This window comes from Portunus trituberculatus, chromosome 38 (genome assembly GCF_017591435.1).
Source record: "Portunus trituberculatus isolate SZX2019 chromosome 38, ASM1759143v1, whole genome shotgun sequence".
In the NCBI taxonomy this organism is placed as follows: Eukaryota; Metazoa; Arthropoda; class Malacostraca; order Decapoda; family Portunidae; genus Portunus; species Portunus trituberculatus.
The window spans coordinates 26,464,043-26,482,987 of record NC_059292.1 but is presented as its reverse complement, the minus strand read 5'-3'; the positions used below and the strand labels follow the sequence as shown (position 1 = coordinate 26,482,987).

At 44.2% G+C, this 18,945-nt stretch overlaps 1 protein-coding gene across 1 annotated transcript in view; it reads left to right on the top strand.

Annotated features, from left to right (window-relative positions):
• The first annotated feature begins 459 nt into the window (after positions 1-459).
• LOC123515188 (diphosphoinositol polyphosphate phosphohydrolase aps1-like) overlaps positions 460-18,945 on the top strand; it is an 80,171-nt gene continuing 61,685 nt past the window's right edge. The window contains exon 1 of the mRNA XM_045273711.1: positions 460-1,365. Coding sequence (XP_045129646.1) covers positions 793-1,365 — 573 coding nt within the window. The 5' untranslated portion in view covers positions 460-792. The remainder of the gene's footprint in view (positions 1,366-18,945) is intronic.

Here is an 18,945-nt window from a genome sequence, read left to right as displayed (position 1 = left end):
TCACGTCGCGTCACGAACACTTCTACGCGTATTCCTCCTTACGCACGTTTCTTCCCTCAAAAATCAGCCTCCGACTTTAATAAGAAAGATTAATGAGATAGCACATTACGCGTTGCCTCAGTCGCCTCGCTCGTCCTCCTCTGCCTCTCGCAAGCGTCAGTAAGAAAGAAGAAACAAATAAGCCGCGTCGCGTGCATGGCGTGTCGGGTAACAGAGGAGTTAACTGTCGTGGCGGCGCCTCCTGTCAGTGTAGGCTACGGCTGGGTGGCCCTGGGGCGAGGGTAGCCAACACGGGGTAGGGGTGAGTCAGGTCTGGCGGGCATGGCAGGGTGGTGGATTGCTGGTAGGCGGCGAGGGCGAGTGTGTCAACCGTGACGTCATGGGAGGCGGGGTCTGGCACGGGGAGCAAAGACGGGAGGGGGGGAGCGGGAGGGCGGCGAGCGACGTCTGTACATAGTAGAGGTGAGCGGCAGTGTTGGGCCATTCCGTCTCTCTGCTGTGTTGTAGCGCGCACGCCTGTAACTGGCTGGTCGTTCGCCAACCCAGCGTGGGTAGGCTTCACTAGAGCTGTTCACTTGGTGTTTTAAAGTGTCGTTGCCGCCGCCCGTGCCGTTTTGCAGCAGGTGTCGGGTGCCCCTCGACCTGAGAGCCAAACAGCCGCTTCACACTCACACACACTTTCCCCATGTACGAAGATGCTGACAAGTGGCACAATTACAACAAAAAGCGAAAGACTTGACAATTAGCGACGTTTTGTTGTGTTTGTCCGCGCCCCAAGTTATCTCCAGCGTCATGATGCAGACGATTCCCGCCACGCCCGTCGCGCAGCCCCACGCCTGCAGCGCCCCTGTGTCCTGCTCCACCGACAGCAACAGTCCCTGCCCCTGGACCGCCAGCACGTGGGACTACGACTACGATGAGCTGTTGAAGGCCTGGACAGCCGGCAGCCGAGGTGGTCCTGGTCGGGTGAGCTGCAGCAGTATTGAGAGCAACAGCAGCTTCGAGGACTACGTCGTCGGGGATGTGGACGACAACAACAACAACGAGAGCGATCACTTCACCGCTAACAACAACCACAAGAACGCAAGCAATGTGGCACACGTGAGCAGTGTCACCAACACCAACACCACCACCACCACGCCTACAGCAGGCAACGGGGACACCAACAACAACACCACCACCGTCACTCCCACCGCCGAGGAGGAGGACCTGACCAACAACAATAAACCCAACAAGCCTGAGAAGGATACACAGAAGGAGGAAATTCGCAGCAAGAACTCCTCCCCCGGCAGGACGCGACTGCTGGACGAGGACGGCTTCATCAGGAGAGCCGCCTGTGTGTGTGTGGACGAGACTGAGTCCAAGGTGAGTACCCGACACCTGTGCACTGGGAGGGAGGAAGGAGGGAGGGAGCGGAGAGCAGGCGTCTATCAGTGACAATATTTTGGGAGAAATCTTCAATATTGACATGAGCTGCTTGTGATCTTTGTATGTATGTGTTGTTTTTTTCCTCGCTGACCTTCATTTTTCCTGCCATTATTGAACTTTTGGGACATTTAAAACATAATCACCCTGCAACACTGGCATCTCTGCTATTGTTCTTGACATTATCACTTTAAACGACTACTTTAATCATCATCGCTGAAGGAGATCTTGATACGTATACGTAGACTCAAAATATCGGAATGCGAGAAACTCCAATTTAATGATACACTTCCTCCTGTCCCTGGTGAAGTTTTTGGCATTACCACTCATCAGCACCCAAGAATCTATCCCAATTAGAGACTCCTTACCTCTTTCTTTTGTGTCTGTCTCCCTCTGTTGCTGTTATCTTTCCGTCTTTCACACTTCATCGCATTCATCACATTCCTCCACACGAATTGAGAGCAGCAGTGTGTGTGTGTGTGTGTGTGTGTGTGTGTGTGTGTGTGTGTGTGTGTGTGTGTGTGTGTAGTGTTTGTGTGTGTGTGTGTGATTTCTTTTCTCTCAAGTGGCAGTGCAAGAGTTATACTAGGTTACTTCTGCGTGGGCTCCCGTGGGCGGCCCGTAGCGGTAACCTAAGCCCTGGCGGAGGGGGAGAATCTAGGTTGTCGGAGAGAGAGAGAGAGAGAGAGAGAGAGAGAGAGAGAATGAAAACATACAACAGGTGTTTTCTTCAATTTGCCAAAGAATGTAAAATAATGCCCATGCTACTGTCTTCTTACACACACACACACACACACACACACACACACACACACACACACACACAACTCTTCACCGCTACAGTAATAAAAAAATACACATTATATTTCCACTGTAAGCAATTTGACAACAGTATCAAGTTAGGTATCTTGTGTTCGAGTTACAATCTGATTTGGCCGGCAGGTCTTTGAAAATTTCCTTCTCCAATTCCTCCTCCTCCTCCTCCTCCTCCTCCTTTTCTTTTTCCTCCTCCTGCTGCTGCTGCTTCTTTTTTTTTTTCTTTCTCGTCTCACATGTATTCTGATATTTTTTCTCCTTCTGTTCCTCCTCTTCATTTTGTTTTGAATATTTAGATGTATTGAACATAAATCGCCATTGCACTGTCTAATGATAGAATGACAATCTCTCTCTCTCTCTCTCTCTCTTGGCACTCCTCTATTTTCAAGATACAATTTGCCGCATTTCTTCTTCTGCATCAACAACTTCGCTGCGACAATTGCTGTAAAATGTTAAGTGGGTAATACAAAGGTGTTTATACTTATTTTATCGACCTTCTTTGTCCTTATATAAACTTCCACCTGCCTTCCATTATGATTTTACCGTGCTGATATCTTTCCTTTCTTTTTTCATATTACCTTGCCTCGCTTCATTCACAACGGTAATATTATAGAGTCAAGAGAAAACATAAATAATAATGTTAAAAATTTTCCTGTTTTGTTGTGCTGGATGAGAGGTGAGTAAAGAACAAAATGTCACACTGCTTCCTTCTCTTCTGTCTGTCTGTCTGTCTGTCTGTCATTATGCACTTGTCTTGGAATTCTCTCTGTTTAATGTCATTGTGTCAGTTTTGTGTTCGTTAAGTATTGTGCGTAGCTTTTCTCTCTCTCTCTCTCTCTCTCTCTCTCTCTCTCTCTCTCTCTCTCTCTCTCTCTCTCTCTCTCTCTCTCTCTCTCTCTCTCTCTCACGCAAGGCCAGTTGGATTATCAGATCCCAAAGTGTTACCGGATCAAACACCATTCTAGAATCCCATGATTTCGTGTGTAGAGAGAGAGAGAGAGAGAGAGAGAGAGAGAGTAACAGTGAAGGAAAGGGAGCTAAAGGTAGGGACAGAAGGAAAGCATATGAAAGTAAAGGAAAAGATACGATGATAAGAGAAATATTGGTAAAAAACAAAATACCTTGAAATGTATGAATGGATGGAAGGCAAAGGAAGCGAAGTACAGAGCATAAGAGAAGTTCAGATAATTTACTTAGCAGAGAGATGAATAAAAGAAAAAGGGTTGAGCAACGTAGCAAAGAAAACGGACGGAAGGAAATGAGAGGAAGGAGAGGAAAGCTAAAATCATAATAAAAGTAAAAGAGGATGAGACAGCGAGAGTGAGCCAAGGAGGGAGGGAGGGGGGGCAAAATTTAAGTATTATATTGAGGGAGAGTGAGCCAGGGAGGGAGTGAGGGGGAGTAAAATTTAAATATGATATTGAGGAGAGAGGGAGAGTGAGACAGGGGGTTTAATATAATGGAGAAGAGGAGTAGAATATGAATGAAGGAGAGAGAGAGAGAGAGAGAGAGAGAGAGAGAGAGAGAGAGAGAGAAATGATAAAGTTTTAATATGCTACCGAGAAAACGAGAGAAGAGGAGGAAGGCAGGATTTTAAGTCGATGGGCTGAGTGTGAATTTTTCGATAGGAGGAGGAGGAGGGGGAGGGGAGTGTTTGCCTCGTGGTGGTGGTGGAAAGAGGAAGGCGTCGTGTGGAAAATTCAATAAAATGACCGAGCGGGGGCGCGGGGTGTTGCATTGGTGTGTTTCTGGTTTTTCCTGTCTTTTATTCTTTGATCATAATTTTTTCCCGCAGCTTTTTTTCGTTTTTGTTTCACTTCTTCGTTTTCGTTGTTCTTTTTTTTTTTCCTTCATCCAAGTCTTTCTGTCTCTTTCTTTCACTTGATATCCTCGCTTTTCATCCCCCCTCCTTGTATCCCCCTGCCAGCACCACCACCTTCACCACCACCTTCTCCTCCTCCTCCTCCTCCTCCTCCTCCTCCTCCTCCTCCTCCTCTTCCACTTCTTCTGTTGCACCTTAATCCATCGACACACGCAGACCTCCACCAGTCATATTAATTTCAAGAGAAACATTAATATTACAATACCTGAAATAAAAACTAAATACCCACTGGTTCACTAAACGGTAAATGTAATGCAATGAATGGTAATGAGGATAATAAGGTTGCGCAGCCGTTACGTTACCTGTTCACCAAAACGCGCTGCGCCACGGAGAAATGGCAGCAAGATGGCGGCGGTCAGCTTTCTTGCGCAATGATGTGATAGTGAACAGGTGATGAGAACCGTGTGTGTGTGTGTGTGTGTGTGTGTGTGTGTGTGTGTGTGTGTGTGTGTGTGCTTGCTACGTTTTTTTTTTTTCTTCAGTGTTTCATGTTTTTACTTATACATATCTTTATTATTCTCTCTATTGTCTATTTACGTATTTCTCTGTTGTTTTCGTTTCTGTGTTCGTTCGTAATGCTTATTCGGATTCTTAAGAGTTACTAGCTAATTTATTCATATGCTCATTCATCCTTCTGACTCATTTTGATTACTCTTATGCGGTAATTGCTCAAATCCTACCATCTGTTAACTTGCTCATAACTGCATGTACACATTTATCCACATCATCTCATCAAATAAAGGCGTCAGTTTACTCACGACCACTTGCAATTACTATGTTCAAATCCCAGCCCGCATAATTTATAGTGCTTAGTTTCTATTTTCCTTTAGATTTGAACTATTCATATATTTGTTACTTTTATGTGTAAATTTAACACTACTAATATTTCTAATGCATTTCACAACCCGGCGACATATGACCATAGTTATTGCAGTGTCGTGTGATAGATTTTTTTTACCCACTTAACTCCACTTCACAAAAAGATGTCTCTCCTACCACTCGTTCAGCCACTCAGTTAACGCACATTCCACTCCGAGGCTAAGCAAGCACCACTGCAGCGTCTGGGAGTCATTAATCCGTGTTCACATTTGTTCTTCACGTTCATCCCAGGCGGTAGTCATCCCTCACAGCCGCGCCGCAAACATGTTAATCAGTTAATAGTGTTTTGCACCTTTTTGTTGTCGTAAGCAGACCACACCTGGCGTGACTCAGGCTTGAGAGAGAGAGAGAGAGAGAGAGAGAGAGAGAGAGAGAGAGAGAGAGAGAGAGAGAGAGACTGGAATTTGTTCGTGCGTAGCCGTGTTTGGTGTAATCTTCGACACCTGATCTTAAAACTTGAAGGAGAGAGAGAGAGAGAGAGAGAGAGAGAGAGAGAGAGAGAGAGAGAGAGAGAGAGAGAGAGAGAGAGAGAGAATTTGTACACAGTCTTATTTACTGCAATCACGTGATCTTTGGAGAGAAAGAAAAAAAAAAGAGAAAGGATCACCTGTACGTCTTCTATAATTGCCACTCGTAAAGGTGAGAACAACCAGTCAATAGGTGGTGGTGCTGCTGCTGCTGCTATTGTTGGTGGTCTTGTCCTCTTCAGGTGGCGCGCTCACGTGTCCACCTGGCGAACTTGAAGGAGCGTGGGGCAGTGGGAGGGGTGTAAAGAAAAGCTCTGTGGAAGGTCGTCTGTAAAGGGCTTGGCTTAGAGGCTTATAGAAAACGGATCGTAAGGGCAATATAATTTGGGACTTTCCTGAATATTGTCATTGTTAGTGATAAGGTTCTGTTTGCGTTTTTGAGTGTGTGGGGAGGGGAGGAGGGAGGTTGAAGTCACGTGATAAGGAGGTGAAGGAATTGTCGAGTTTAATTTTCTTTATTTTTCTATTTGCTGTTTTTTTTTTTTTTTTCTGTTGGGCCGGATCGAAGGTGGGGCGTGGTGAGGAGGTGGCTAGAACAGGTCTCAAGGAAAACTGTCACAAGAAATGCTGCTTCTAGAGGGGCGAGTTTTGCTTAGTGTTTCTCTTTCGCTCTAAATCTTTCCTTTTTTTTTTTTTTTTTGCTTTCTCTCCTTTGATTTCTTTGCCACTGTTTTTTTCTCTTCGATTTTTCCAGTTTTTTTTTTTAATGGTGTTTTATTTATCCCTTGAAAATTCTGTCTTTTCTTTACTTTTTTCTTATAATTTGTTTTTGCTTTCTACTTTCCCTTGTACTTTTCTTTTTTTTTTTCAAGTACCTGGGTTTGTTTCGTCTGCTCAATTAATATAAGGTAACCACAAGGAAAGGAGGGCCATTTTATATAATTTTCTTCCTTTTCCTTTCTCTCACATAAAAATAATAAAACGCACAGTGTAAATTCTGCTTCACCTCTCTTCTTAAACCGTTTTTCCTATTTTATTACCTTTTCCCAAGTATCATTATCCTTTTCTGCCTGGCATCTTGTGTGTCTCCCGACCTTAATTTTCTAGTTATATGAAGATGAGGAGAAGGAATCTGCAAACGCCTAACGCATCTCATCTTTATTCCACTCATCTCTTCCACCTAATGTTTTCTTCCACTCTTTCCCTTCACCCCAAGTTAAGTATTTACGTTTCCTATTTCTCTCCTCACTCTGCTAACCCACACCTCTCTATCTCCTCCTCTCCCTCTTTCTTTCCATTAGCTTCTCTCCTTTCTATCAGCCTTCTCTCCTTTTGTCCTCCTCGTCCTCGTTTCCGTCCCCTTCGCGCCCTCTCACGCTCCGGAGTTAGAAAATAATTACGATGAAGTCACGTTTTCTGTTCCCCATGTGGGACTTACAGGCGAAACAGAGTCACATTTCTTTTTTACCACGTCTATGTTGAATTTCTGCTTTGTTTTGTCTTGTTTCTGTTTTTTATTGATTCTTTTTCTGTCGTATGACTTGTTTGTACGATTTTCTTTTCTTTTTCCCGGTTTTTTTTTTCCCAATGTGTTTTTCGTTTTGTATTCAGCGAAGTTTAAAAAGAAAGTAGAAAGAAAAATGTGAGGGTTAAGAGTTGCTATGGAGTGTTGCTGTTGTTGTTGTTGTTATTATCATTATTATTACTATCATTATTATTCATGTTATATATAGATTGGTAGGATGAAAGCAGGGTCACGGTGGCCTTCTTTTAACACACACACACACACACACACACACACACACAAGGGGAACGGGAACCTTCATTTGATTGGATTCGCCCATGGAAATGAGAGAAAACAAGGTGAAATTGCATGAAAATGGTGGTGGCGGTCGGGGTCGGGTCGGGCGAGGCATCTTTAGTCTTGGGACACGTGAGTCTGGCTTTTCCTGTGGCACGTGACCCCGCCAAACGTGCGCCCTTCGGACAAAACTCATTAACACCAAGGAGGGAAGAATGGATTGAATCAAGAGGGGAAAAGTTAACCTCCTCCCTTCGTCTTTGCCTTAACTTTCCACCTGTTCACTTTTTTTTCTCCTCTTCTTGTTGCATTTTATTCATTGATTTTTCACTTGTTTGTTTTTTTAAGTTTTAATTTTCGTCTTACATCTTTAACATGGTTTTATTTATTTGTTCATTTCATTTCAACATTGGTCTTATATCATTTCACATGTATTTTTCTTCTCGTTAATTTTCTTCATTTTTTTTCTTCACATGTCTTCCTCTTGCCTTCTTCTTTTTCCGTGTTCTTTTTCTTTTTTTTCCTAACGCCTACATCTTGCACGGTCACAGCTTTCTTTAATATTTTTTTCATTTTTTTTCTTTACTTATTTTTCTTATTCGTGAATGCAGCTTAAGAAACAACCTTCACAGCATATCACCTCTTTCATTTTACGACTTTCCTATCCCACTCTCCTTTCTTTCACCTCTCCTGCCCTTTCCCATCTCTAGCTTCACCCTCGTCCTCCTCTTCAGCCTCGCCCTAGTCCTCGCCTTCCCAAGCTCGGCAATGATCAAAGGCACGATTTTTATCTATTTGAACCGAAAAGTGTTATAGTAAAACCAGTCCCTCTTTCTACGCCTGCCTCCTCCCTTCACCCCGCCTCGCCTTACCTTGCCTTACCTTCCTAATCCTCACTCCCTTCCCTGTGAGGAGCAAAAACTGCACGCACCCGCTCCTCGCCTTTAATGCCTTACGGTCCTTGATAGATTGGGCGGTAGTGCAGCGCGCCAGCAATCTCGAAGAGTGTGGCTGGCTAATTTGTACCACTTGGAGTCCCCTCTAGGTCGTGGGAGTCTTGCAACTTACTGTAGAACTTAAGTCGTGGGAAAATATCTCCCGCAGCGACTCCTGTGTGTGTGTGTGTGTGTGTGTGTGTGTGTGTGTGTGTGTGTGTGTGTGTGTGTGTGTGTGTGTTGATAACATTGTAACGTGATTCATTCCCGTCAGGCGAGGATTTTGTTTGTATTTTTCTGCTGTCCGGGAGGGTGCGGGAGGAGGGTGGGGGTAAGGTGAGTCAGAATAGGAACGCGTGAAGGGAGACGGGTTCATATGGATATTTATTTATGCATGGGAGGTGAACTCCCTCGGCGGGAAAGGTTGGTTGTTACGTGGCGGGGAGAGCAGGACAGGTAGGGGGGGAGGGATGCGTGCGGCCTTCTCACCCCAGGGTTTTTCTGGCTGGGAGTGGTGCCCGTGTCTGAGCGTTTTATTTCTTGCTGGGTGTTGGCGTCCTTACCAGGCGGAGGTGCAGGAGGATGTCTGGCTGCCGGGGAAATGCTTATAAGAAGCTTTGGAGTGCGTTCCTTTGTGCCTCGGTTCTGGGAGATGTAAATAAAGCGAAGAAGCAAATACAGCCACACAGAATGAGGCGGGTTAGAAGGTGACAGGGTAAGAGGGGAATGAGAGGACAACTATCAGGGTCCAGTGACGCCACTCAGTAACAGTGGTGGCGGCGTGTACTGATGAAACAGATCAAAGTGACACTTTCACTTCTGTACAACTTTCCTTCCACCTCCTTAACGCCCTCACCTCCTCACAGCCAGTACCCCTCGTCCTGTCCCGCCTTGAGCTCTTTACCTCCATTACAGTTAAGAAATGGCTTGATAAAACAAAGATACATTGCTAAGTCAGAAGAACAGCGTCCCTCACACTCAACCGTGCATTAGGACGCGCCGTCGTTTTCCCAGACCCAGAAAGCCTCAGGGTACAGCGTGAGAGTGATCGGCGGCGCCGGAGCACAGCGTCAGTGCAGCACGTGAGTGGCTGTTGCTGTGCAGAGAGGGGAGGTGGGTGTGGCGGACTGTGCATCACGCGTGACCTCGGGATGGCCACCGACAAGGTGGTGCTAGTGATGGTCATGAACTCCATTCATTAGCACAGCCTCGTGGGGGAGTGGTTGCGTCATTGGAACACGGGGACAAGTTCGTTGGTAATCTGTTTAAAGCTCTGCGAGCAACGATCCTTCCTCCATAATGGATATGAAGAAAGATATAAACTGATAAGCGTGATGCCAATTCTGCCTGGCGCGTGGGGAGGCCGTCCAGTGCTGAGCAACACCCTGAGCGCTGTGAGGCAAGGTGTTGCTGGTGTTGGGCGGGGACTGCCGCTGGACACATAACGGGAACAGATAATGCTTGAACAAATTTGTTTTCTCTGACCAGCGGAACAGAAAAAGAGGAAAGCCTTAGGAAAGTCGGCGCCAGCCACCGCCTGTGTGTGGGAATGCTGGTGTGCAAGGCCGGTGCCCTTCAGGATCCGTTTGGTCTTCAGGCTCTGTTGGCCTGCCATGTGCCTGGCGTCTGCAGCTTATATATATACTGAGCTCCCTACAGAAGGGAGTTTCCTACTGTACTTCTGCAGCACCGCCTTTAGCGCTCCCGGTAGCAGCGCTTTTCCCTCCTTTACTATGTCAGGTTACTGCAGGCTGGTGTCGCATGGCACTAAGCAGCAGCCATGTCTTTGCTGCCAGAGGGATTTCCCAGGGCTCCTTAGTGTTCAAGGTGGGTTGGAGTGAATGTGGTGGGTTCTCTACCCTCCTTGGTGCTAAGAGGCTGTTGTCATTTTCCATGATCCCACTGAGTTGAATGGCATTCGTTGCGAGGGAGGTCGCTTTGTGCTGCTGCAAGGCGTCCTGTGGGAATAGTGGGCGCCTCGAGGGCGTGAATCATGGTCAGGTGGAATGCTTTTGGAGTGTCCTATTATAGTTAGTGTAGTTTAGTTTTTATACGGGAAGGTGCGTAGCCGTAAGATCAGCTGTGCATCACCAGCTCCAAACCGGCGTTCGTATTCATGCATGTAGACAAGAAAAACAGAAGTGAACCATTTGTGGGAGAGCATTGCTGGTGTCTGGGATGCCTCCACGCACATCCCAGGCGACCTTCGCATCAGTAATAAATACGCCATAACTGCGACACGATGGCTGTATACCAACACTTGTGCTGCATGTATAACTACACAGCTCGAGGGAAAGGTGTCCAGTGCATCCCTCACTGCAGGAGCCTTATGAGAGTTTGAGTGAGGCGATGCAGCAAAAGACTGTCTTGCTGCGAGGCGGTCACGTAGCTTAGCCAGAACTCGACAGACGACAAAAAGACGCATATCAGTTAATAAGAAAAATTATATACTCTTATTAGTGTTCTTGGTGTGCAGCCGATTCAACTACCGCCGTTCACTGCAGCTGTGGCGGCAAGGCTGAGCCGCAACACCTGTGTGCCGGGCAGCCTGTGAGTGGGGGAGCAATGCTGACTTGGGAATCACCGTGCACACGAGGAGAGAATGTGGTGTGCTGATAAGAATTTCCCTAGTAATACTGATAGGAACTGCGCCACTACCAAGCTTGTATATGCATGTTTTAGGCCGCCGCCATCGCTTTTTTTTTATTTATTTTTTTTACAAAGAAGGGGGAAAAAAGATAGGTAGCTAGCTAAAGAAAAAAGTGGATGGGAAGAGAAAGGGTGGAAAACAGTGGGAGATAAGATAGATTGTGGGCTTGACCACGTTGCTATTGTTTGTATTTTATTTATTTATCTAATTATTTATTTATTTATTTATTATTTCATTATTTCATTATTTCACTATTTATTTATTTATTTTTTTTTTTTAAATAACAATACTAAATCACACTGGCTCATTCCACTCGCACACACACGCAGGCAAAAACAGACTCCAGTCACTCAGGTTTGCCGGCAGAAACACATCTGTCCCTATCAATCCGGACTCTTGGGGACCTTACCCTACCCCATTTCTTAGGCGGGAATGGGGAAAGAGAGAGAGAATTCTTGCTTTCCTTGGTATCATTATGGGGCAGTCAGTCCCCAAGAGAAACACAGCTAAGTCCCTACCTGAACAGACTGCCGGCACAGTGACACTGTTCCTTGGTGAGCACATACAACTTAATACTTGTATTTGTTCAGTAAACATATGAAACTGTATGTATAAAATAATATAAACAATATGTTATTTGTGATACACATGGAAAATGGCTGATAATGATGAGGATAAGGATAGGGATAAGGATAAGGAATAAAGATATATCTGAAGTTAGAAGGTAAGGATAGAAAGGCAGAGTTGCTCCCTCGCAGATCCGGGCCAATCTGTGGATACTTAAATTGAATATTAATAACTTTTGTAACTTAGAGTAAGGGGGAACTGACTCCGAGACTCAGCACCCGGCGTTGTTCGTTATGTGCCAAAGCACTGACCCCACTGTCCCAGGTGCCTGATCTGTCCGTTACGTTCCCAAGGCACTGACCTCACTGTCCCATTACACCTGGTTAACTCAGGTGCAAGGCGTTGTTCGTTATGTGCCCGAGACACTGGTCTCACTGACCTGAGTAATTGGACTCAGCGTTACCCGTTCCGTGCCTCCCTTACTTCTCTTCAAGGTAGTCAGCGGAAGCGGCGAGGACAAGTGGCCACGAGGCACAGCCTAATTAAAAAAAAAAAAAATTGCATACGATAAAAAAAGATAAAATGGAAAACAAAGCCATAAGATAAAAACATGGGAAAACGACTGGTGGTGCCCATCGAGTCCCAACACCGTCCCATACTGTCACACCCCGGATGTGTCTCATCATTCCTTTATTTGTTAATCCTTTTGATATTATCTGGTTATTATTGCTGGTGGTGGCATCTTTCCAATGATTGTACTACTTTTGGGAAACCATATGTGTGTGTTGTTACGTTGAGTATTTAATTCTTCATATTTTTCGTTTTCTATGGTTCTTAACGTTTCCCAAGTTTTTTGTGCTTTGATAAAAGTTGATCTATTCAAAGGGGTAATATTGTATTTTTCATGTAATTCTTCTGTATTTAGTTGTTCTGGTTCATTATAGTGGATTAATTTAAGAGCTTTATTTAAAATGGTTTGCATTTTTCTTTTCTGATATGTTGATGCGACGCAATTTGGAATAGAAGGGTATTCTAATACCGGTACAATTAGTGATTTTTCTAGAATTGTTTTTATTTTTGTTGATAGGTTACGGAATCGCTGTGATAACACCCCGTTTCCTTTGTGTATTGTTTTTGTGAAATGACTGACACAACCTGTTGATGTAATGTTCAGCCCTAATAGTTTACCAGATTTTGTAGTGTCCTGGTATATCCTGGTTTTCTACTGGCCTGAATAGCCCGTGGCTCACTTCAGGATTTCTTACATGCTCAGGCCACCGGAAGTAGATTTTGGCCAATCAGGTATCGCCATGATGAGCTGACGTGTACCAAGTCACGTGCTGCTGCTGGTGAATGGCGGCGTCCAAGCTTAGTTCTGTCGGCAATGCTGACAATGAAATACATGCTTATTTCTTCAAAAGTCAATGGATATATACTGTACCTAAAGATTCCTGAGTGCCACATCAGCCACAACAAAAACGAACATAAAAAGCGCCTGCTGAAGGCTGTCGGGTTGAAAAGACACTATCTCCTCTGTCGCGTGGAATTTGGACCGTGGGTTTTTCTGGTTCACACGTAAGAGCCACGAGGACTCCAGGGAGGAGCCACGGTGTGAAACACACTCCTGCTTCAGGCTGGAGGCGCCGCAGCAGCCACTCGTTAGGCCAAAGCTAGTGTCGCCAAAGAACCCCGTTAGTGCGTGACGAGAGGCGGCCACAACACAGCAACAGGTGCCTGAAGATGAACTGTCAACCACATGCACGCGTCAAGGCGGCACTGAAGTGGTGCCCTTGGGAGGGACAGGTGCAGGGCTGTCAAGCGGACTTCACGGCATACGATAAGTACAGAGCGCCTCAGGTTCAGTGGACTGCCGGCGCCCCTCGCCACATGGGCACATCGACGAAGCCACGCGGGCGAAAGAGCCACCTCACGAAGGGTCCACGTGCTCCGGCCGCTCCCTCAGCCAATCCCATCCCTTCAGCCAATGACGATGATGCAGATTCTCAACGCAGGCTCCTGATTGGTGCACAGGACGTATCGAGCATTCCACTGGCAGGAGGGGGGTCACGAGCGCGGCGGTAAACAAGGCCTTGGCTGACACATAGGCGTTTCTTTTGTGCCTCTGTGAACTTATCGAACGCTGGTGAGCAAAGTAGAGCAGCTTCTTGTGTGTGTGTGTGTGTGTGTGTGTGTTTATGTGAGTGAAGAACTTGCCTTAACGAAGATGACGAAACCACGAAAGCTCTCCGAATGAGATGATAGCGACGATACAGAGAGAGAGAGAGAGAGAGAGAGAGAGAGAGAGAGAGAGAGAGTATGTAATGACTATGACACACACACACACATCTCTCTCTCTCTCTCTCTCTCTCTCTCTCTCTCTACAAGCAAGTTAAGTCAACATAATGACACTATCTTCATTTGTCTGATTATACTGCACATAATTACATCTCGTATGTTGTAACTTATTGTTTGTTATTGTTGTTGTTATTATTATTATTATTATTATTATGATTATTATTATGATGATTATTATTATTATTATCATCACTATTATTACTATTATTATTATTATTATTATTATTAGTAGTAGTAGTAGTAGTAGTAGTAGTAGTAGTACTACTACTACTAGTAGTAGTAGTAGTAGTAGTAGTAGTAGTAGTAGTAGTAGTAGAAGTATTGCTGCTGCTACTACTACTAGCACTACTACTACTACTACTACTGCTACTGCTACTGCTACTACTACTACTACTACTACTACTACGGAGCAAGAAGACCGAAAACACCTGCCTCATTGATTATTCTGAAAGCAATAACAAAAAGTCGGTCTAGGAAGGAGTATGATGGTTACTGAGGAGCACAAAAAGCCAATAGCTTCTCAGATTTCACTTACACTCAGTATAATAATTATACTCCGGGTTTGCACTCATCCTTTCTCTCTCTCTCTCTCTCTCTCTCTCTCTCTCTCTCTCTCTCTCTCTCTCTCTCTCTCTCTCTCTCGTCTAACTGCGTTCTCCTTTTCTGTTCGTCCTCGTCAGCACGCTTCCTTCTCCTCGTTTTCTTTTTACTTCTCTCCTTTTCCTTTTCTCTATCCACGTTCTACTCCAAGTCTTCCTTCTACGTGAGTCCTTCTGTTCCTCCTCCTCCTCTTCCTCTTCCTTCTCCTTAATTTTCACCCTCCTACGTGTCATCTTTAAAACAGAACAGTGTAGCTTATTAAAACAGTCTCATGAGGACCAAATCGTCTTCTGCTGTTTGTTCTTCTTTTGTGTTTCATTGGGGTTCCTTTTCCTCCTCGTCCTTCATTACTTGCCAAGTTGTTTACCACAGCTTCCGGTATTTATTTCCTCCAAGAGAGAGAGAGAGAGAGAGAGAGAGAGAGAGAGAGAGAGAGAGAGAGAGAGAGAGAGAGATTTTATCAGTTCTATCTACTTCTGTCTTTACGTAATGTTTGTGTTGGTGGTTAGCATTTAGTAGTAGTAGTAGTAGTAGTAGTAGTAGTAGTGCCTTTTCTATCCATATAAGTAGTGTTTTCTCTACTGTCACCTTCTGTATATCTGTAAATGCATCCATCTTCCAGTCTGCTTGTTAGTGTTTGTATCTATTCATCTTTTGATCTGTCTGTCTGTTTGTTTGTCTGTTTGTCTGTCTGTCTGTCTGTCTGTTTGTCTATTAATCTTATTTTCAGGCTGCCTACCAAACAGTCAGTCCGTCACCAGGCAACCCCCAAACATTCATTCCTTTTTTTTCTTTCTGTCACACCACATAAAGCATACTATTGATGCCGTGCCAGTTGACGGAAGTATGGATTATCGGAGAGAGAGAGAGAGAGAGAGAGAGAGAGAGAGAGAGAGAGAGAGAGAGAGAGAGAGAGAGAGTTTTGGTTGGCTATAAGTTTCTCCTTGGCAAGATCAACTCGTAACTTCTCTCCTCGTCGCTTCTCGCACTGCACAAATCTCTCTCTCTCTCTCTCTCTCTCTCTCTCTCTCTCATTATTATTATTATTATCGTTTTCTCTTGTGTTCCTACAATTGCCTTTGAGTTTTGCTAAAGCCTTGTGCTACAGAAAGAGAGAGAGAGAGAGAGAGAGAGAGAGAGAGAGAGAGAGAGAGAGAGAGAGAGAGAGAGAGAATTAGCTTATTGTCCTGATTAGAGTGCAAGGCTGTGATGAGACACCAAGGAAAATAAAAATGTATGATAATTAATGTTGTTATAATGACTACTACTACTACTACTACTACTACTACTACTACTACTACTACTACTACTACTACTACTACTACTACTACTACTACTACTACTACTACTACTACTACTACTACTACTACTACTACTACTACTACTACTACTACTACTACTACTATTATTATTACTACTACTACTACTACTACTACTACTACTACTACTACTGCTGCCATCATCAGTCCATTTGTAAGTAACTAGCATCTAAACACACACACACACACACACACACACACACACACACACACACACACACACACATACACACACATCTCTTCACACTTACACACTAAACCAGTAGCATAGAATTCTCTCTTCGTGCCATAAAACAAACACACACAACACTTATAGCATAAATACGGTGATTATGTCATATGTAAAGTCAGTCATTACTAATCACCATGCAGCTTGTTTTAATCTTGAGAAGCATCGTGGTGGCTCGCCTGTCCCAACATAGAACACCCGCGCCTCTCTACACTCCAAATGCTCTCCCTAGACTCCTTTTGACCACCTTGGTGTGCGCCGCCTACTGAATGACAAGGAGAGTCTGAGAAGTTCGGTGCCCTGTGAGTGACTTGTGACCCGTCCTACCCCCTCCACATTGCAGAACCTCCCCAGACTAAACACACTGACTGCCTCTTCTCCTCCTGCTGATCCTCCTCTTCCTTCTCCTTGTACGCTTTCCTTCCAGTTTTTTTTCCTGTATCTTTTTTCCTTCTTTGCTTCTTTACTACTACTACTACTACTACTACTACTACTACTACTACTACCAACAGTAACAATTTATCAATACGGACAAAAACAACACACACACACACACACACACACACACACACACACACACACACACACACACACACACATATCTCTCCTCCTGTTTTTGTGACCGTAGCATGAGAAGAGAGTAAGTAAGTGACCTTGGTGTTTATAATATACTGTACATCTCCAGTGGCAAGTCTCGTGACGTCACAAATTCGCCGTCATTAGCCAGAGAATAATTGCAGCAAGAGGCATCGTGTGCGTCAAACCGACCAGAACCATTACCGTGTGCACTGACATGGATGGACCTTTTAACCTTTGACTCTCTTAGGAATTCCTTTTGGCTGAACAAATCTACATCCTCGACTTCACCTGTCTATATATATAATAGGTTGTACAGTTTTACCTTCAATCAACAGGTAACGGGATGCAGGAAGTTTTTGTTACCTACCTTGTGTGTGTGTGTGTGTGTGTGTGTGTGTGTGTTTGTGTTCGCGTGTTGACTGCCGGTGTACCTTTGTCTAATGTCTTTATTTACTCTGTTGCTCCATCTCCTTCCTTGGAATCCGTTGAGGTAGAAGGAGAGAAAGATAGAGAGAGAGGGAGAGGGAAGGGAGGGAGCGAGGTGAGAGGTCTTGAAGGTGGAGGGAGAGAGGGAGGGAGGGGGGGAGAAAGGGTAGGCAGGTGTGATAAGGGAGACGACAGGTGTGCGTGTAAATTTCCTTATTTGTTTATTATTAGCATTAACGGATGACAACCATGTAATTTATAAAGTCTCTCTCTCTCTCTCTCTCTCTCTCTCTGACCTTGCAGTTCTCTCTCCTCCTCTCCTTCCCTCCTTCCCAGCACGCCCACATCGCCCAAACAAAACGCCTCTTAGCCCTCACTCCCGCGGCCTTCACCTTTTGCTCTTCAACGCTGCATTGTAACCACCTACCTCCCCCTTGACCTTCCTCCTCCTCCTCCTCCTCCTCCTCCTCCTCCTCCTCCTCCTCCTCCTGCTCCTCCTATTATGAACTACCTTTTCATATCTTCCAGGTATTTCTTCCGTCCTCCTCCTCCTCCTCCTTCTCCTCCTCTCGTATACTTCCTATTCATGTCTATTCTTCTTTCACTCTTTCTCACTATTATTTCTTTATCCTCTTCCTGTTCCTTATTCTTCTTGTCACTTGCTTTTCTCACTTTTTTCTTTCCTTTATTTTCTTCCTTCCTTCTTTTCTTTCTTCCTTCACTTCCTTCTCTTTCTTTCTCTTTTCATTTTTCATTTGATTGATAAATGTCTTATATTGGATTATTATTATCATTTTTTTCTTACCGTCGGCAATAAATGTCTTTGTATTTATTTCCCTATATTTCTTCCCTCAACATATACTAACATTCTTCCGGATACATTCTCTCTCTCTCTCTCTCTCTCTCTCTCTCTCTCTCTCTCTCTCTCTGTTCCAACGTAAACAAATAGGGATTGGGAAAGCACACACACACACACACACACACACACACACACACACACACACACACACACACACACACACACACGTAGACAGATCCACCGTAGGTCATCCAACTGCTGTCTTTACCCCCCTCCTCCTCCTCCTCTCCTCCACCTCCTCCTCCTCCTCTTCCTCCTTCTCCTCCTCCTCCTCCTCCTCCTCCTCCTCCTCCGTGCCACCAGGAAGTAGTAAAGAGTCTCTTCCAATTTTTGTCCTTATCGAAGCTTTTTTTTATTTAAACTTCCACTTTTTGTCCTATTCGCAATTTTTTTCCCTTGTGGTCGTCCTTTTGATCTTTCCTCGCTGCTATTTGATTACTATTAGACGTCTCCTTTCTTTAATATCATCCTTGCTGTCTTTTATTTGATATTTTTTTGTCTATTTTTCTGTTTTAGTGTTACGTCTGGGTATTATTATTATTATTCTCTTTAGTAACATGAAGCGTCTCTTTATTCATTCCGGTTAATATTTGGTGATTTTATACAACTTCAGAAACTTTTGTGAGGGATTAAAATAGTGAAGACTGTGACCATTAATCTTCTGACCTCCATAGACCCTTCAGAATGTCAATAAAATGATCTAATCGTACACAAAGCTGAAGGTAAAAAATGTGTCCTAGTACTGAAGGAGTTAAGGCAATCAGTGTTTTATTTTATTGATTCAGGGAAACTGTTGTGTTTTTGCAACTTCGATTTGATTATAGTTAAATTTCCTCACTATTTGAAAGGCAGGTTTTATGTTTTTATTTTATTTTTTTTACCGTTTTAAAATAGACGAGTGTATATATTTCGTCTTTCTTTGTTTGGAATTTCTATATCTCTGCAATCACGAGTCAATTGCAAATAAACGTCTCAGAATTTAAAAGAACGGTGGTTATTTCATCATTTTTCTTTTGTCTTTTCTCCTAACACATTTTCAAATATAAGCGTCGATTTTTATTTCATTTTATTCTGCCTTGTGTTGCTTTATCTCTTTATCTTACTCGTGGCTGGTTCGTGGTGAGCTGCGCAAATAAAACATACACACATGGTAACA